Source organism: Pan paniscus, chromosome 19 (assembly GCF_029289425.2).
Source record: "Pan paniscus chromosome 19, NHGRI_mPanPan1-v2.0_pri, whole genome shotgun sequence".
NCBI lineage: Eukaryota > Metazoa > Chordata > Mammalia > Primates > Hominidae > Pan > Pan paniscus.
The window spans coordinates 90,755,863-90,776,212 of NC_073268.2; the positions used below are offsets into that span (position 1 = coordinate 90,755,863).

Here is a 20,350-nt window from a genome sequence, read left to right on the forward strand (position 1 = left end):
CTGGGAAACATGGTGAAACCCCAACTCTGCAAAAAATACAAAAAAATTAGCTGGGCACAGTGGCATGTGCCTGTAGTCCCAGTTACTCGGGAGGCTGAAGTGGGAGGATCACCCGAGCCCAGAGAGGTTGAGGCTGCAGTGACTCGTCACCATGAGCCACAGCACTCCAGCCTGGGCAACACAGCAAGAACTCATCTCAAAAAAATAAATAAATAAAATAAAATAATTTGCTCACAATTACCTTTCTTTTTCTTTTCCTTTTTTTTCTTTTGAGATGGGTTCTCACTGTGTCACCAAGGCTAGAGTGCAGTGGTGCAATTATAGCTCATTGCAGCTGTAATTCTGGAAAATCTCCTGGACTCAAGTAATCCTCCTGCCTCAGCCTCCCCAATAGCTGGGAATACAGGCATGCACCACCAAGCCCAGCTTATTGTTTTATTTATTGTAGAATATGGTCTTCCTATGTTTTCAGGCTGGTCTCGAACTCCTGGGCTCAAGTGATCCTCCTGCCTTTGGCCTCCCCAAGCACTGGAATTACAAGTGTGAGCCACTGTACCTGGCCAAGCAAATTATTTAAATAAATTTTTTAAAACATAGAAAAAGATTAAATGCAAAGTAAAAGTCTTATCTCCATTTCCCACCTACCAGCCCCAGAACCTCAAAGGCAATCCTCTTGGCCTCTATTGCCTCCCTGAGAAAAGTTAATCATACTCCAGCAGATAAACCTAAGTAACATATACACATTCATCATACTATATACATCACTCTGCCCCCTGCTTCTTTTGCTTAATAATGAACTTTCTCCCAAACAGTGAGACAGGAGAGTTCCTTTGACCCTTTTGCGGGTAGGAACTGGAGGGCACCAGCTCTGGGTCCAGTCGGCCACTTAGGCACCAGCAGGGACGAACTTTACTTGCTCGAACCCACTGGGTTCAGCACCTTGTGAGAGGGAGCACACAGGCAAGTGGGTGCTAGGGCTGGGACGAATACTTTTGGGCTCTGGCCCCACGGCAGCATGAAGGGGTGTTACAATTAAGGTTCTTTGAGGCCAGGCATGGTGGCTCACGCCTGTAATCCCAGCACTTTGGGAGGCTGAGGTGGGTGGATCACCTGAGGCCAGGAGTTCAAGACCAACCTGGCCAACATGGCAAAACCCCATCTCTACTGAAAAAAAAAAAAAAAAATTTGGCAGGGTGTGGTGGCGGGTGCCTATAATCCCAGCTACTTGGGAGGCTGAGGCAGGAGAATTGCTTGAACCCAGGAGGTGGAGGTTACACTGAGCCAAGATCCCACCATTACACTCCAGCCTGTGTGACAGAGTGAGCCTCTGTCTCAAAAAAATAAAAGAAAAGAAAAACACAATTAATGCTCTTTTAGCAGTTGCCATCCACAGATGGCTAAGTGTTAACCAGCTCAGCGGAGAGTCAAGGTGACAGCCTTTTTACACCCTGCCCTCTTGGTACAGAGTTAAGTGTTAACCAGCTCAGTGGAGAGCCAGGGTGACAGCCTTTTACACCCTGCTCTCTTGGTACCCGGGTTCTTGTCAGGTGTCCAGGAAGAATCAGGTCATATAGACTTGAAGGATGATGAATGTGGAGATTTTATTAAGCGGTGGAAGTGGCTCTCAGTGGAAAGGGAGCTGGAAAGGGGATGGTGTGGGAAGAAGGTGATCTTTCCCTGAAGCCTGGCTGGAGATAACCGGGCTCCTCTCTGAAGCCGTGCCATCTGAAGTTAAGCCGTGTCTATTCGTATGCTCCGATGCTCAGTTGCTTCTACTCTTGACGTTCAGCTGCTTGTCACTTCTCTCCTTCTCAGCTACACCACTCTGCTCGTCTGCCAAGAGCTTTTTATGGGTACAGGGCTGGGGACATGGTGGGCCAGGGTGGTTTTGGAAAAGGCAACATTCAGGCAGGAAAACAGGAATGCATGTTCTCATTTAGGGCCGCAGGTCCAGGCTTGAGGGTGGAGCCATCGCCAGGACCTCGCCCTCTTTTACCCAGTATTTCTCTGCTGCAACAGGGACATACAGTACATACAGATCTTCCTCATCCTTTTACTGTTTTCACAGTACTGCATTGTATGTATATTCTAGAGTTTACTTCACTAGTCTCTACTGCTGAATTATTTGTTCTTACAAACACTACAATGAGCATCCTTATACACATATCTTGGTTTACTTTTTTTTTTTTTTTTGAGATGGAGTCTTGTTCTGTCACCCAGGCTGTAGTGTAATGGTGCGATCTTGGCTCACTGTAACCTCCACCTCCCAGGTTCAAGTGATTCTCCTGCCTCAGCTTCCCGAGTAGCTGGCATTACAGGTGCACGTCACCATGCCCTGCTAATTTTTGTATTTTCAGTACAGACAGGGTTTCCCTATGTTGGCCAGGCTGGTCTCAAACTCCCAACCTCAGGTGAGCTGCCTCGGCCTCCCAAAGTGCTGGGATTACAGGCATGAGCCACCACGCCTGGTCCTCTTGGTTTATTTTTGCAAGGAAAGCCATAGAGTTGCTGAGTCAAAGGAATTTGCACTTGAAACCTTGATAGATATTGTCAGTTGCTATCCAAAATGGTTGCTCAATGTATACTCCCACTAATAGTGTATGTATGAGTGCATGTTTCCCCAAATCTAAGCCAGTACTGACCATTACCAAACTTTTATCAAGCCGCTATACATTATATTGTCATTGTATCGGTTAGGGTTCTCCAGAGAAACAGAAACAGTAAGCTATATATATGGAAAGAAAGAGAGATTTGTCGGCCAGGCGCATTGGCTCACGCCTGTAATCCCAGCACTTTGGGAGGCTGAGGACGGTGGATCACGAGGTCAGGAGATCGAGACCACAGTGAAACCCCATCTCTACCAAAAATACAAAAAATTAGCCGGGCGTGGTGGTGGGCGCCTGTAGTCCCAGATACTTGGGAGGCTGAGGCGAGACTCCGTCTCAAAAAAAAAAAAAAAAGAAAGAGAGATTTGTCCGAGAAATTGGCTTACATGACTGGGGGCTGGCAAGTCCAAACTCTGTAGGGCCAGCCCAAAGGCTGTAAATTTTCAGGCAAGAGTTGATGCTACAAACACGAGGCAGAATTTCTGCTTCCTCAGGGAAACCTCAGTTTTGCTCTTAAACTCTTTCAATTAATCAGAGGACACTCACCCAGGTTACTGAAGACTTAAAGTCAACTGCTTGGAGATGTTAACCACATCAACAAAGTACCTTCACAGCAACATCTAGGTTAGTGTTTAATTGAATAAGTAGGACTATAGTCCAGCCAAGCTGACACATAAAACTAACCACATGTACACAAAAATATATCAACCTATTCACATCCTTTGTTCACTTTTCTATTGAAGTTTTCTTCTGAGAGCTCTCTTTATATGAGGGATATTACCATATGTCATATGTCTCGAAAATATCTTCCCTGTACCATTTCTCATTCGACTTTGTTTGTGGAATCTTCTGTCAACCAAAACATTTTTATTGCAGCAAATCTATCGATCTTTTCTTTATGGCATCTGAATTTCCTGTCTTGTTAAGAAGGTCACTCAGAGCCACTTTAGGAGCCATGGTAACCACCCCATTTATCAGGTTTTCTAAAAGCTGTCCCTGAATAATAAAGTCACAGAAAAGCAGCATTAGTGTACTTAGACAGCGTTAGCCTGGCTCCCATTGAGAGGCCTGGATAAAGTATGATTTAATGTTATGCCCTGCATTTATCAAGGGTTGATACAACAGCTTTAGAAAAAGCTTTGCTTCTTCCGCAAAATTGCAATTGCCCATTTTGTTATTCAAGGCCCCTTGCAGAAGGATCCACTTAACAGATTCCTTATAGCAGTGTATACCAGGAGAAAATACTCGATGGAAAGGACTCAGGCATACAATGTCAGACAAGTACCATACACCCCACCTGGTTTTCCACTTTGCCTTGATTGTCAGGAAACCTATAACCAAACACAATGCTCAAACGCAGTAACAACCTAACCTCACTCTGGGGTGGAAGATTTGCCCCAGCCCACCCCACCCCTACACACACACCCCTATTCTTTGTATATTTTTTCAGGCAATTTCTTGAACTGCCTTCTTGTACTTGTGGGTTTGTTTGAAACCACCTATCCCCATTGGAAGTGAATGAGGCACAAATACAGATATAAACAAAATGACTCAAGAAAGAACAAAGACGCTTGTCTGAATGGTGGCAAAGTTGACCCAGAGGTTTCTGTCTGAACCACAATTAACTAACATTTTTTTTTTTTTTGAGAGGGAGTCTCACTCTGTCGCCCAGGCTGGAGTGCAGTGGCGTGGTCTCGGCTCACCACAACCTCCGCCTCCTGGATTCAAGTGATTCTTGTGCCTCAGCCTCCTGAGTAGCTGGGACTACAGGCGCGCACCACAATGCCTGGCTAATTTTTGTATTTTTAGTAGAGACGGGGTTTCACTATGTTGGCAGGCTGGTCTCAAACTCCTGACCTCGTGATCCACTTGCCTTGGCCTCCCAAAATGCTGGGATTACAGGCATGAGCCACCGCACCCGGCCGTAACATTTTCATAAATGCTAAGAGAAACACAAAGAGGGAAGGCATGGTGAAAAATCTGGACCCAAAGTTGACATTCAGCTTCTCCAAGCAGTGAAACTGGGAACCAACTTGGAGAAATTTAAGGAATTTTCAGCAGCTGTTGGGTGGCGAGAGCAGCTCTGCTGGGTTATCTATGAAACCAGAAAATCTGAGACAAGTCTCAGTTAATTTAGAAAGTTTATTTTGCCAAGGTTGAGGACGTGCCCATGACACAGCCTCAGGAAGTCCTGACGACATGTGGCCAAGGTGGTCAGGGCACAGCTAGGCTTTACACATTTTAGGGAGACATGAGACATCAATCAAGATATGTTAAGAAGTGCATTGGTTTGGTCTGGAAAGGCGGGACAACTCAGAAGCAAAGGCAGAAGACTGGAAACATGGAAGGAGCTTCCAGATCACAGATAGTTGCATTCTTTTGAGTTTCCAATGGGCCTTTCCAAAGGAGGCAATCAGATATGCATCTATCTCAGTGAGCAGATGGGTGACTTAGATGAATAGATGGGAGGTAGGTTTGCCCTAAGCAGTTTGCAGCTTGAGCTTTCCTTAGTGATTTTGGGGGCCTAAGATATTTTCCTTTCACATATCTGTCTCATGTGTCCGTGTGAAGAGACCACCGAACAGGCTTTGTGTGAGCAACATGGCTGTTTATTTCACCTGGGTGCAGGCAGGCTGAATCCGAAAAGAGAGTCAGCAAAGAGCAGTGGGATTATCATTAGTTCTTACAGGTTTGGGGATAGGCAGTGGAGTTAGGAGCAATGTTTTGCGGGCAGGGGGTGGATCTCACAAAGTACATTCTCAAGGGTGGGGAGAATAGAAAAGAACCTTCTTAAGGGTAGGGGAGATGACAAAGTACATTGACCAGTTAGGGTGGGGCAGAAACAAATCACAATGGTGGAATGTGATCAGTTAAGGCTATTTTCACCTCTTTTGTGGCTCTTCAGTTGCTTCAGGCCATCTGGAGGTATACATGCAGGTCACAGGGGATATGATGGCTTAGCTTGGGCTCAAAGGCCTGACAATATCTAAGGTAATGGATTTAGGCAGCTCCATCCCTAACATTTGGGGGCCAGGGCTAGAATACAAATGGAGGCCCACATACCATGTGTCTCAGTATCTTAACATTCTAAAGCAAGCTCAAAAAGCTACAAAATCAAGTGTGTCTAATCTTCCCTCCTGAACAAAATACCTTCTTACCAACCTGGAAGCCAGGTTAGCATGTAGGATTCTCAGAAGTTCCACACTAAAATGTGGCAGCCTAGGGACAAACAACCTCCTGTCCCCAGCCCCCCACCCACAAGCTCCTCTCCTTCTCCTCCCACCCTTGGGCACCCCAACCCCAAAGGAATTTTCAGCAGCTGTTGAGTGGTGAGAGAAGACATGTAACAAGTGCTTTTGGTTTGGTCAGAAGAATGCATGAGGCTCCACATCCAAGCTCTGTCCACAGCCCCTGCAAATCGTCACCCCTTGGCCACACCACAGACCTAGGGATGCCACCATAAGAGCAACCTTGGGGAAAAGTGCAGTCAGTCTACAGGAGGAATAGGAGACTTTGGCCATGTGGACACCTCGCTTCATGGGGAGGAGCACAGAGAAGGAGCAGGCCTAAGGGAGGTCCTAGGTTTAGGAAGAGATCATTCAACAATGCTTGTAAATAGACCAGCGCTGAGCTCTCCATGATGGCCTAGGTAAAAAGCTCTTAGAGTCATTACCAGTAGATTTTTTTTTTTTTTTTTTGAGACGGAGTTTTGCTCTGTCACCCAGGCTAGAGTGCAGTGGCATGATCTTGGCTCACCGCAACCTCCACCACCCGGGTTCAAGGGATTCTCCTGCCTCAGCCTCCCAAGTAGCTGGGATTACAGGTGCCTGCCATCACGCCTGGCTAATTTTTGTATTTTTAGTAGAGACAGCATGTTGGCCAGGCTGACTTCAAACTCCTGACTTCAGGTGATCTGCCCATCTTGGCCTCCCAAAGTGCTGGGATTACAGGCTTGAGCCACCGCGCCTGGCCATTGTCAATAGATTTCTAATGCTGATAAAAAAGACCCGGCAGGGCATTGTGGCTCAAACCTGTAATCCCAGCACTTTGGGAGGCCGAGGCAGGTGGATCACGAGGTCAGGAGATCGAGACCATCCTGGCTAACACAGTGAAACCCTGTCTCTACTAAAAATACAAAAATCAGCCAGGTGTGGTGGCAGGCGCCTGTAGTCCCAGCTACTTGGGAGGCTGAGGCAGAAGAATAGCTTGAACTCGAGAGGCAGAGGTTGTTGTGAGCCGAGATTGTGACACTGCATTCCAGCCTGGGTGACAGAGAGAGACTCTGCCTCAAAAAAAAAAAAAAAAAGAAAAAAAGACCATGACCAATATGAGAGGATCATCCTGCCCCACCCCGAGCCAAGGTTCAGCTGAATCTGAAATGCTGAACCCTGTGTGCACCCCGGACCTCGGTGAGCTGGAAAATGTCCCGAGAAGACAGGACTGTTTCCTATGATGAAAACTGATGGAAACTCCTCACCCTGGAAAGGAAAAGGATAAAAGTGAAAAGAATTAGAATCTGTCACGTTCTTTAAGACACGAATGAGGGGAACGTGGATGGACTACCCCTCACATTCTGGAATATTCTCTCTAGGAAGCACTTCTTAAAGCCTGAGGAAGTTAGATTCTAGATGTAAATTATTAAAACCACTGCATATAACAAACAAATGAGTTCTCTAACCCAGGAGGAAATAAAAGCTGGAGAGGTTCAGGAGGTGGGTGGGGGCACAGTCAGGGGACATCCAAAGTCAATGCCATGGACAACCTCATGGTAAGCAGACGCTGATATGCATTCCCTTCCATGCCACTGCCAGAGTTGACCAGTGGCTGGGCCCGACCCAAAGAGGCCCAGCCAATCTCTATGCTTTTACGGTTTTGTTGTTTTTATGTCTTTATGTTTTTACAAGTCCAGCTAAAGTTTGCACCTCCTAGTCCTTTCAAACAGTCTTGAATTCTTGTCTTTGGAAAGAGGCCACTGTCCACTTTAGACTAAGGCATTTATCCACTCACCCATTCATTCATCCATTCATTGAGGGTACCAGCCTCTGGGTGCATGTAGAGTTCTTCTCTGTTGTTTATGATTTTCTTTCAAACATTTCATCTGAACTTCCAAGCTAATTATCGCCCCTTCTCCCTCCCAGTTCAGACCTCCCAGAGGAAGGCAGCCTTCCCCCTCTTTTCCCAGAATCTGCTTCTCTTTGAAATCTTGTCTTCTCCTTGTTCTAAGTCCAAGTGTGCAAGGCACATACCAGCCATCTGATCTTGTTTTATTCTATAGACTGGATTTTTGGGGCTCTCCCACACAGGAGATCTATGGACATCGTGTTAGTCCCGGTCTTCCGAAGAGGAGATGTGAAGAGGGAATTAAATGTGCAAGGGTTTTACTGAGGGAAATGCCTGTGAGAGAAATAGAGTAGGTGCCCGGGAGCCCAGGGGAGCCTTCAGACCATGATGCAGGTTGGATCCCCGTGAAGGAAAGAGGGCAGAAAGGTTGCGTGGAAGCATCCCAGACCACCTTGCAGTATCTGGAGGGTTGTGCAAGGCCATGAGGGAGCCCTTGAGCTAACTCAACCATTAGAGGGGTCCTGTGTCTCCCAGGAACAGGCCTGCCTCAGTGTCCCTGCTGTGCTCCGCCTTTGGCTGGTAATTGCCTGTAGGAAGCATGACCTTGGTGCAAACACGAAAATGATGGCTTTCAGAGCACGGCAGTGGGGGCCATCGGTCATGGATGCCCCTGTGGATGGAAGTCTGAGAGACACGTTCTCATGGTCACTTCAGATGCTCATTAACTTGGAGGGAGATCTCCTCTGTGCCTTCACGCCCCTTTCAGTGACTTCAATAGAAAATCGAGACTTTAGTGTGTTTTGTGTCTGGGTGTATGTGTGGGTATCTGTGTGCATGTGTATGTGTTTTTATGTATGTGTGTGTCTGTGTCTGTGTTTGTGTTTATGTTTGTGTGTATATTTGTGCATGTGTGCATGTTTGCGTGTATGCTGCATGTCTGTGAATGTGTGTCTGTGTGTCAGTGCCTGTGTATATGTGTCTGTGTGTCTGTGTGAATGTGCATATGTATGTGTATATATATATGTGTTTGTGTTATACATGTCTCTGTGTGTGCATGTCTGTGTATGCATGTCTGTGTGTTTCTGAGTTTCTGTGTGTGTGCATGTGTGTCTGTGTGCATGTCTTTGTATATGTTTCTGTGTGCATGTCTTTGTGTGCACATGTGTCTGTGTCTGTGTATATGCATGTCTGTGCGAATGTGTGTTTCTGTGTTTCTGTGTGTTTGCATGTGTGCATGTGTCTGTATATGAGGATACATGTTGGTGTACATGTGTTTCCACATGTGTCTGTGTGCATGTGTGTGTTCTGTGTGTATGTGTGTGTGTTTGTGTGTACATGTGTGTTTTATGTGTACTATGTGTATTTGTGTGTTTCTGTGTGTAGATATGTTTTTGTGTGTATGTGTATCTGTATCTGTGTGCGTGTGTGTTCTTTCTATGTGTGCATGTATGTTCTGTGTGTATGTGTTGTACAAGTGTGTCTGTGTCTGTGTACGTGTTTCTGTGTGTACACATGTTTGTGTGTCTGTGTGTGCATGTGTGTTTCTCTGTGTGTGCATGTGTTTGTGTGTGTGCCTATGTTTCTGCATCATGTGTGTTCTGTGCATATGTGTTGTATGTGTGTATGTTTATGTGTGTGTGCCTCTGTATGCATCTGTTTCTGTATGTATATGTGTGCTCTGTGTGTGCATGTTTGTGTGTGCATGTGTGTTCTGTGCATATGTGTGTGCATGTGTTCTGTGCATATATGTGTACATGTGTTTTTCTGTGTCTGTATGTGTCTTGTGTATGTATGTTTCTGTGTCATGTGTGTTCTGTGCATACATGTGTACATGTGTTTTTCTGTCTGTATGTGTCTTGTGTGTGTGTTTCTGTGCCATGTGTGTTCTGTGTGTATGTGTGTACATGTGTTTTTCTGTGTCTGTACATGTCTTGTGCATGTATGTTTCTGTGTCGTGTGTTCTGTGTGTATGTGTTGTACATGTGTGTATGTGTATGTGTGTGCTTCTGTGTGTATGTTTCTGTGTGTATGTGTGTTCTGTGTGTGCATATATGTTTGTGTGTGCATGTGTGTTCTGTGTATGTGTGTACATGTTTTTCTGTATCTGTATGTGTGTGTCAGTGTCTTGTGCATGTGTGTTTCTGTGTGTGTGTGTGCATGTTGTGCACATGCGTGCTTAGAAAGAATCCACTCCCACAGCCACAAGGACACCTCTGAGGCCAACTCACATCGCAGGCCCTCACCTCTCTCTCTATTATTCCCTTCCAGACCATCCTGGTGGGCGACAGTGGTGTGGGAAAGACGTCTCTGCTGGTTCAGTTCGATCAGGGCAAGTTCATCCCCGGCTCCTTCTCGGCCACTGTGGGCATCGGATTCACGGTAAGCACTGGCTGGCACTGCCAGCTCTGGGCCTGGGCTCAGGACCCCAGCGTGTTTCTGTTGAGTGCCAGCAGGAAACAGGTGGACACTCGCATTGGATCATTCAAGGAGGATTAAGGAGAAGACTGTTCCCCAAGGTGTAGGAGGGTGTTGGGTGACCAGGAGGGAGGGTGCACTGCCCCTGGGTAGTCCAGGAACTCCGCCCACCTCTAGCCTCAAGCAGGAAGGGAAGGCACCCTCACCAGAACCCAGGGACAAAGCTGGCTGCTGGGTGAGCTGCCTGGCAGGAGCTGCGTGGGACCTTCAGTGGAGGGACACAGAAGCCCATGGGAGCCCCCCAGGGAGGCAGCCAGGAGAACAATCCCCTGTCCCACCTTGCTCTCCTCCTGCTCCCCATCTCCTTCTGGGGCTCCACATTGGATGAACGCAAGTGGAAGCCAGAAAGCAAAAAATATTTTAATATGGGATAGCTCAGGTCAGCCCTCCAAGGCAAGAAGATCTGGAGGGACAAAGGGACAACAAAGTTTTCAGCACAGTCCAAACTTGGCAGTCACACGGGTCTCAGGGAGCTGGCAGGCCCAGGTTATAGTTCCGTGTTTAGTCCTCGGTAAAATGGTAAAAGGGCGGCTCGGGTTAAGGAACCCCAGTGCCCTCGGCTTTTTCTGCCCACAGCCTCTCTGCGGGACAAGGGATCCCTCCTTTACCGCATATCCCATCTCCCCGCATTGTCCCGTGCCTGCGGCTGCAGCTGCCCTTGAATTCCTGGGAAGACCTTGGGAGAGGGTTCCACTCCTCTCTCGGACTGTGGCAGGAAGAGCAGGGCCTTCCCTTGGGACTCCAGAATCCTAGCATCTCAAGATGGGGAAGAGCAAACATCTCTTCTTGGACAACGCGGATGTTTGGGAACCTCTGAGACCAGAGCACAGGGCCTGTGAGATCACACTCAGGGTCAGGACGCAGCAGTGCCACACTGATGGGAAGAGAGAGAGGAAAACCCAGAAAAATGGGCTTGCCCACTGGGTCACAGCCAGGAAGGCAGGGGTTCAGAATGAACATAGCTTCTGCGTGACCTTCCAGGAGGCAAAGCGGAAGTGAGTGCCTGGTTCAGGTGTGTTCTGGGGCCTAGAATCGGCCCTGAAACACCAGTGCCCAGGGGTCTCCCCAGACTGGGACCGGCTGGGCTCTGGTAGTGCTGAATAGGGCAGGGCTGAGACCCAGGAGGCCAAGGCTACCTGGCAATCCCTGAGGTCTGGGACCAGGCTGCCATGAAGCAAACCAGGATGACCTGGTGCCAGGCGTCACCCACCCCAGCCCAGGCCCAGTCTGCTCTCAGCCTCCAGGGCACACCCTGCCCTCAGGGTCACACCCGCATCTCCTCACCCACCCTTCTGCCTGTCTGGTGAGGAAGGAAGAGAGTGGGGTGGATGTGGCTGTGGACATGCAAAGTCTGACTCACGTTCCACAGACCACAGAGGTGAGATCTCCAAATTTTGCCGCTAGCTTGGCAAGAAAATTGAGGCCGATTTCCTGTGAAGGAAAAAGAAAGTGTGCGGTCAAACTGTTTGTCTAGCCTGAGATGAGACACGCTGGGCTTTCCCACTGACCTCAGGGTGGGCCTCCTAGAGCCTGGGCTGTCTGCTTGGTACCGGCCAGCACCCGATGTTCTGGTACATCTCAGGACAAACCTGTTGCCTGCTTACGCTGAGTGAGGGCCTGAGCCCCTGGCCAGAAACTCAGCCTGGGGACACCTGAGCAAAGAACTGGTGGACATCGGGGTCTCCTCCAGATATCAGCGGTCTGGGGGTCCCCGGAGAGCCAGGCTACCAGACACTTGTTTACCCATCTGTCCTTCTCACGGAGATTTGAGATATGGCATGGATAAGGGCCCTGCCGCTGGCCAGGCTGTAGCCTGCAACTCCTGCATGATGGGAAGGGAGGCAGGTGCTGCCACGGGCTCCGCTCAGGAGGCTGAGTGCCGCCCAGGTGGCAGGGGAGGGACAGAGCCCCTGGTCTCCCACTTTGAAGGAGCCAGAGGTGAGCAGGGTGACTACCTCGGGCATGCCTTCACCCATAAACTACCAGGCCCATCGCCTTCTGGAAGTGGGACCTGCCCAGGTCCTGTGTAGATGCCTCTCAGTCAAGACCTTCCCTAAATTCTCCACTACCAGCCCCATCAAACTGGCTGTGGGGGTCGTGCTGATGGGGTTATGGCACACTGATGTCGGTGGGGTTCACACAGGGGTCCTTCCAGTCCACCACAGTTCAGGTCCTCCTTGTTACCTCTCTCCTCAGTTTCCCCCAAATTCCCTAGTCTTGCCTAAACACTGATGCAAAATTCCTCTTTCAAAACCTTCACTCAGGCCAGGCGTGGTGGCTCACACCTGTAATCCCAGCACTTTGGGAGGCCGAGGCGGGCGGATCACTTGAGGCCAGGAGTTCAAGACCAGCCTGGCCAACATGGCAAAACCCCTTCTCTACTAAAAATACAAAAACGTTTGCCAGGCGTGGTGGCACACGCCTGTAATCCCAGCTACTTGGGAGGCTGAGGCAAGAGAATCACTTGAACCTGGGAGGCGGAGGTTGCAGAGAGCCGATATCATGCCATTGCACTACAGCCTGGGCAACAGAGTGAGACCCCATCTCAAAACAACAACAACAACACCAAAAAAAAAACACCTCACTCTGCTCATCCCCCACCTGAACATTCACGGTTCACTATTGCCTTCCAAATAAAGTCTGAATCTCTCATCTGTTGGTCAAGCTGTTGCACAGTTTAGACCAGTGGTTTCAAACACTCCTTCAGCGCACATAAAAGCCTCCAGGGGGAAGCTCATCTGAAATGCAAATTCTAAGCTCCCTCATACACATGCTGCTTCAGTAAAACCACGTGGGGGGCCCAGAATCTGGGGGTTCTGACCCAGGGGGTCCATGCGCCACATTTTGCAAAACATGAGTTGAGGCCTTGTCCCTCCAGTCTGTGCCCGGGTCTCCTTCCCACATCCCGACCCTGTGCTCTTTGGGCTGTGCTGTTCCCCAGCTCTGGAGTTTTCTGCCATCGACCTGGATAGCAGGGAGGCCCCTGCCCCCATCTCTGCAGGTGTGATTTGAGGTGTGTGTGGTGAGGTGTGTGGTGTGATTTGAGGGGTGTGGCAGGTGTGTGGTGTGATTTGAGGTGTGTGGTGAGGTGTGTGGTGTGATTTGAGGGGTTAGGTGTGTGTGGTGTGAGTGTGTGTGTATGGTGAGGTGTGTGTGTCTGGGGTGTGATTTGAAGTGTGTGTGGTGTGAGGTGTATGTGGTGTGATTTGATGTGTGTGTATGTGGTGTGAGATGTGTATGGTGTGATTTGAGGGGTGTGTGTTGTGACGTGTGTGGTGTGATTTGAGATGTGTGTGATGAGGTGTGTGGTGTGATTTGAGGGGTGAGGTGTGTGTGGTGTGAGGTGTGTGTGGTGTGATTTGAGGTGTGTGTGTGTGGTTTGAGGTGTGTGGTGTGATTTGAGGTGTATGTGTGTGGTTTGAGGTGTACACAAGAGCCCCCCCATCTTTCAACATGCATGAGGGTCTGTCTCACTGACACTTGGTACCTCCACTATCAGCAGGGCTGCATGACAATGACAGTGTGATCTGTGATCAGGAGGGTAGGAGTGTCTATTTGGGGGTATTGTGGGGGTGTGCGTTTCAGATCTGGAGGCAATAAGAGGTGTTGGGGGTCATTTATAGGGTGATATACACATTTGGTGATGGTGTGAGGCATGGGGTCCATTGGAGAGGCAGGTGTTTGCACAGTGATGTGGCACAGGTGTTGATGGTGTGAAATAAACTGTGCCTGGAGCTGCACTGTGGTGACAGGAGTGTGTGTTTGGAGTGAAATGAGGTATGTGTGTTTGAGGGTCATGTAAGATGTGTATGTATGTGGTATGATGGTAGGTGTGTTTGTTTATAGTATGAGGTGCACATTTGTGGCATAATACAAAGTTGTGTGTGGGACATGTTATGAAGTGTGTGTTTGTGGTATAATGTAGGGTGTGAGGCATGTGTATTTATGGTATGATGTGAGGCAGATGTGTGTGGTATGATGTAGGGTGTGTGTGTATATTTGTGGTGTGATTTGAGAGTGTATGTGTGTGATGTGAGGTGTGTGTGAGGTGTGTGTGATTTGAGGGATGTGTGTGGTGTGAGGTGTGTGGTGTGATTTGAGGTGTGTGTGTGAGGTGTGTGTCTGTGATGTTATTTGAGAGAGGGGTGTGTGTGTGTGTTTGGTGAGGTGTGTGTGGTGTGATTTGAGGGGTGAGGTGTGTGCGTGGTGAGGTGTGTGTGTCTTTGGTGTGATTTGAAGTGTGTGGGGGGTGTGTGTGTCTGTGGTGTGATTTGAGGGTGTGTGTGTGGTGTGAGGTGTGTGTGGTATGATTTGAGGTGTGTGTGTGTGGTGTGAGGTGTGTGTGGTGTGAGGTATGTGATGTGATTTGAGGTGTGTGTGTAGTGTGAGGTGTGTGTGGTATGAGTTGAGGTGCGTGTGTGTGGTATGAGGTGTGTGTGGTGTGAGGTATGTGATGTGATTTGAGGTGTGTGTGTGGTGTGAGGTGTGTGGTGTGATTTGAGGTGTGTGTGGTGAGGTGTGTGGTGTGATTTGAGGGGTTAGGTGTGTGTGGTGTGAGTGTGTGTGTATGGTGAGGTATGTGTGTCTGTGGTGTGATTTGAAGTGTGTGTGGTGTGTGTGGTGTGAGGTGTGTGTCTGTGGTGTGATTTGAGGGTGTGTGTGGTGTAAGGTGTGTCTGTGGTGTGATTTGTGGGTGTGTGTGTGGTGTGAGGTGTATGTGGTGTGATTTGATGTGTGTGTATGTGGTGTGAGATGTGTGTGGTGTGATTTGAGGGGTGCGTGTGGTGTGAGGTGTGTGGTGTGATTTGAGGTGTGTGTGGTGAGGTCTGTGGTGTGATTTGAGGGGTGAGGTGTGTGTGGTGTGAGGTGTGTGTGGTGTGATTTGAGGTGTGTGTGGTTTGAGGTGTGTGGTGTGATTTGAGGTGTATGTGTGTGGTTTGAGGTGTGTGGTGTGATTTGAGGTGTGTGTGGTGTGAGGTGTGTGGTGTGATTTGAGGTGTGTGTGGTGAGGTGTGTGGTGTAACTTGAGGGGTGTGTGAGGTGTGTGGTGTGATTTGAGGTGTGTTGGTGAGGTGTGTGGTGTGATTTGAGGTATGAGGTGTGTGTGATGTGATTTGAGGTGTGTGTGGTTTGAGATGTGTGGTGTGATTTGAGGTGTGCGTGGTGAGGTGTGTGGTGTGATTTGAGGGGTGAGGTGTGTGTGGTCTGAGGTGTGTGTGTGTGGTGAGGTGTGTGTGTCTGTGGTGTGTTGTGGGGTGGGTGCACACGTGTGAGTGTCTGTGGTGTGTGTCTGGGGAGAGACACAGGCTACCACAGCGCATACACAGCCTCAGAGTGAACGTTAGGAGGCCCAGGTTTCCTCCCCAGAGACCACACGGATCCCTTAGTGAGTCCCTATTCTGCACAGCCCCTGTTCCCTATTCTGAATGTCTTAGACCCCAACCCACTTCTGACTCACCCGAGGCTGCCCTTGAACACCCTACAGGACATTACAGTGGCCCTGGGGACAGTGTACGCACCCTCCAAGTATGACATTACCCACATACCGCAGACCCAGCAGGCCTGCAGCCCCTCTCCCCATGTTCAAAGACTTCTTCCCTAGGTCAGATTCCTCCATCCAGACTAGTGCAGCAACGCAGCAGGGAAGTGCTTCAGGTCACTGCTCCTTCTGGATGATTCGCGCTAATGTTCAACCTTCTGTATTCCAAACCCACCATAGGACAAAGAGGGCCTTGGAGCCAACAACGCGAACCACAGCTGGAGGCTAGAAATCTGAACTCAAAGTACCAGCAGGGCCACGCTCCCTCTGAAGGCTCCAGGGAAGGGTCATTCCTTCCTCTTCCATGTCCTTGGTGGCTCCCAGGAGTCCTTGGCATTCCTTGGCTTGCAGCCGCACTGCTCCCATCTCGCCTCTGTCTTCACCTGGATGTCTTTTCCCTGTGTCTCTTTCTTCTTATGACACCGGTCATACTGGATTAATGGCCTGCCCTATGCTAGTATAACCTCATCTTAATGAGTGATATCTGCAATGACCACATTTCCAAGTAAGGGCATGATCTGAGGTACTGGGGGTTCAGACCTCAACCTGTCTTTGGGGGACAGAACTCAACCCATAACAGCATGGTTTACAGTAGAAGGTGAGCATGAGGCATGCCCTGTCTCCTCTCTCATTCTTCCTCCACCATTTCCCTCCTGCAATGAAAACCCGCATCCTGGCTGGGCACAGTGGTTCACACCTGTAATCCCAATACTTTGGGAGGCTAAGGCAGGCGGATCACCTAAGGTCAGGAGTTCAAGACCAGCCTGGCCAACATGGTGAAACCCTGTCTCTACAAAAATACAAAAATTAGCCAGGCATGATGATGGGCACCTGTTATCCCAGCTACTTGGGAGGCTGAGGCAGGAGGAGAACGGCTTGAACAGCCCGGGAGGCGGAGGTTGCAGTGAGCCAAGATCGTGCCACTGCACTCCAGCCTGGGTGACAGAGTTCCATCTCAAGAAAGAAACAAAAAGAAAGAAAGAAAGAGAGACAGAGAGAAAGAAAGGGAAAGAGAGAGAGGAAGGAAGGAAGGAAGGAAGGAAGGAGAGAAAGAGAAAGAAAGAAAGAGAGAAAGAAGAAAGAAAGAAAAAGAAAGGAAGAAATAAAGGAAGGAAGGAAGGAAGGAAGAAAGGGAAAAGAAGGAAGGAAAAGAGAGGGGAAGGAAGGCAGGCAGGCAAAGAAAGAAAGAGAGAGAGAGAAAGGAAAGAAGGAAAGAAGGAAGGAAGGGAGGGAGGGAGGGAGGGAGGAGAGGGGAGAGGAGGGAAGGGAAGAGAAAAGACCGCATCCCAGGCCAGGTGCGGTGGCTCACGCTTGTAATCCCAGCAATTTGGAAGGCCAAGGTGGGCGTATCGCCTGAGGTCAGCAGTTCCAAACCAGCCTGTCCAACATGGTGAAGTTCTCTACTAAGAATACAAAAATTAGCCAGGCGTGGTGGCGTGCACCTGTAGTCCCAGCTGCTCCAGAGGCTGAGGCAGGAGAATTGCTTGAACCTGGGAGGCAGAGGCTGCAATGCACCAAGATCCCGCCACTGCACTCCAGCCTGGGCGACAGAGTGAGACTCCGTCTCCAGGAGCCCACGGCATTGAGCAAACCTCGGCATTATTTGCAGCAAGAGCCTCTGGCATCCAAATAGCAACCAACACCACGCCTCTGTAGTGTGCTGCGCAGCCTCCACTCTCCAGTCTGAGGCTCCCTGTTTGAGTCCCACCCTATGCCCAGCTGAGGTTATAGCACGCTCACCTCCAGAAGAGGTAACCCAAGCTCTTTACTCTACTGGAGATTACCTCTGTCCCTACTCTGGGCGCTTCTCCCAGCTGACAGAAAATACCTCCAGCTGATGTCAGAAAATACAGGGCTGGAGGCTGGCGTACAAAGTCAGTCCCCACAGGCCTATGGTGGCCCATAAGCCACGTCTACCCCTGCTCCTCACCTCCACACCTAAGTTAAGAATTGCAGGCCGGGCGCAGTGGCTCACGCCTGTAATCCCAGCACTTTGGGAGGCTGAGGTGGGCGGACCGCCTGAGGTCAGGAATTTGAGACCAGCTTGGCCAACATGGCAAAACCCCGTCTCTACTAAAAATACAAAAAGAAAAAATAGCCGGGCCTGATGTCGCGCACCTGTAATCCCAGCTACTCCGGGAGACTGAGGCGGGAGTATAGCTTGAACCCGGGAAGCAAAGGTTGCAGTGAGGCGAGATCGCACCACTGCACTCCAGGCTGGGCGACAGAGTGAGACTCTGTCTGAAAAAAAAAAAAAGTGCAGGTACCCCTCTCCAGCTCTCCCCTCCCTACACATCCCTCAAACAGTCCCGCTGTAATGCACCCGCCCTGTTCCTTGGTAACTTGAAGCTGCTTATAGAATGTGGAGATGGGGGTAATTGAAAGGTCGGCCCAGGCCACAGAGCCCCTGAGCTCTGCTACCGGCAACCCCAGCTGCACTCCCCACTCTCTGTCACCAGGAGCTGCCGGGTGCCTGGGATATCCTGGCAGCTCTGCTCAAAATGATCCACGACTTCATGAATTTATTTGGCTCCTCCTCGGGGCCAGGGTGAGTGTCATGGGTTAATAAGGCCGGCCCCGCCTTCAGGAGCGGTCCACTGGGAGATGTGTGCTGCGCAGCCCTCTTGCGAAAGCTCTCCCCTGGTGGGACATTCTGGGCACAACCAACAGGCCGGGGGAAATGAGAGGTGATCCATACTAAAGGGTCAAAGTCCCCGCACCAGGCAGAGGCCCCAAAACACCGCAGCGTACATGTGCTGCAAGGCGAGTCCCGGTTGGTAAACAAAACTATATTCAGATGAGCTCGGGCCGGGTGACTTAACAGATGAGGAAGTGTCTCGGGGCCATCGGCGGAGGCGCAGCCCAGGGGTCCCCAGCTCCCCGCCTCGCCACCTGGGGACAGCCCACGGCCCGGGGCTCGGGCGCCGCCTGCTGTCGCGGTGCGCAGCGACTACGGGAACTCTTCCGCAGCAGACGGGGTCCCCGCGGCCCGCTCCCCCAGGGGCAAGCAAGCTACCACAGGGGACCGGTCCCGGGGCTGGATGTGGCTCATGTCCGAAGCGCACGGAGCCGAGCCGGTGTTGCTCAGGGAGGCTGCCCGCCCCTTCACGCAGACCCTGCGTCTCTGCGTGCCCTCAGGGAACAGCAAGGTCCGAGCCGGTGTCGTCGAGGGGGCGACGGGACGGAGGGAGGAGCCTGAGGGGTCCGGGTCGAGGGAGGGGAGGAGTGGGCGGGGCTGGGGCGGGGCCGTTCCTGCGCTCTCCTTCGCCTGCGGGCCGGCACTGCTCACCTCTCGTCCAGGGACATGACGGGCACGCCAGGCGCCGCTGCCACCCGGGATGGCGAGGCCCCCGAGCGCTCCCCGCCCTGCAGTCCGAGCTACGACCTCACGGGCAAGGTGGGTGGGCCTCTTCCGTGAGACCCCCGCCCTCCTCGGCGCTAGCCCCTTCCTGGCTGCGTCTGGGTTGGACTCAGCCCTTCCCCCAGGCAGCTGGGTCTCCCAGAGGAGGGAGGGAGAGAGGGTCAGGACACAGCCCCTGGGGCCGTCCCAAGCTCTAGGTGTCTCTGCTGGCTCGGTGGGGGCGGGTCGCGGAAGATCGCAAAAACTGAGTGATCCCCCCGCCGGCCCCAACTCAGTTCTCTTCTGCCACATTCTGGCAAATATGAGCCCCCGGGAGCCCATGCTTCTTGGTGAGGGTTAAGCGCGCAACTCTCGGGGCTCAGGCTGGGAAGGGCTGGGAGATGGGGACCGAACGGAGACTCGGAGAGGACGTCCCCTGCTGGCAGAGGAACTGGCGTTAATGCCATTTTCCGAGCTAAGCTCTTAGTTGAGATCTGACATCCAGGTTTAAGGCCTGATGTCCCCCAGCTGCTCCCCTCCCATTCCACCCGCTGGAGGCACTGCCTCCCACCTTCCTCCCTGCAGTCGGAAGCCGCTCCTCCCAGAAGGATGTTGCCAGCCGGCCTGCAGGTCACTTGGGAATTTTTCGAACCTGAGAAAGATTTCAGTGGTTGGTCTTTCGCATCCCGCACTTGAGAGAGCTCCAGGGCTGCTCTCTGGGGCTTGCTCCCTCTACAGGGGTGTCCTGTATGGAAACAGGTAGGGACAGCAGTGGACTGGTCTGTCGCCTTCCATCTGTGTCCTTGGAGTGAGCGGGTACCAGAAACTGAAAGAACTGCTGAGGGAGCCTAGAGCTTCCACTCTTCCTCTGCAGGGTTGGGGATGGAGTGAGGGCTGTCCTGGATTCCGCTGCATGGCCTTGAAGGAGACCTGCCTCTCTCTGGGCCTCGGTTTCCTCCCCGACACCAGGGCTCACCCTTGCTGGGAGCCTCAGCCTCCACCCCAGTGTTTCGGGGGAAGCCACCCTGCAAGTCATCCGCCCAGAGCCGTTGAGATAGGCATCCTGTGTGGGCTTGTGGCAGGAAATGGGCCACTGCACCCTCGGAGAGGAGGAGCTGCTGTTGGCCATGCCCCAGGCTGAGGGGGACTGCCTGACCTTGTTGCCCTGCAAACCAGCTGGGTTGTTTGCCTAGGAGGTGGCCAGGCTAGGCAGCTGTTTGTGTTTGGTGGAATCACCGAGCTGGGTGGGTAGCTGGCATCGTTTGCTCAAGGCAGCTGTGATCTGTAAAGTACACAAAGACTGGCCCTCCCTCCCTCCTTCCTGCTCCG

General features: G+C 50.9%; 1 protein-coding gene across 4 annotated transcripts in view; it reads left to right on the forward strand.

Moving 5' to 3' along the window:
* The window catches only part of RAB37 (RAB37, member RAS oncogene family), a 78,784-nt gene that overhangs the window by 49,722 nt on the left and 8,712 nt on the right, over positions 1–20,350 (forward strand). For 2 of the 4 annotated variants that reach the window (XM_008965914.5, XM_003813332.6), the window contains exon 2: positions 9,936–10,046. In XM_008965914.5, the coding sequence (XP_008964162.1) occupies positions 9,936–10,046 (111 nt within the window). Of the gene's footprint in view, positions 1–9,935; positions 10,047–15,853; positions 18,831–18,928; positions 19,079–20,350 lie in introns of those variants that run through there. The other 2 variants (XM_003813333.6, XM_003813331.4) reach the window with 2 other exon arrangements.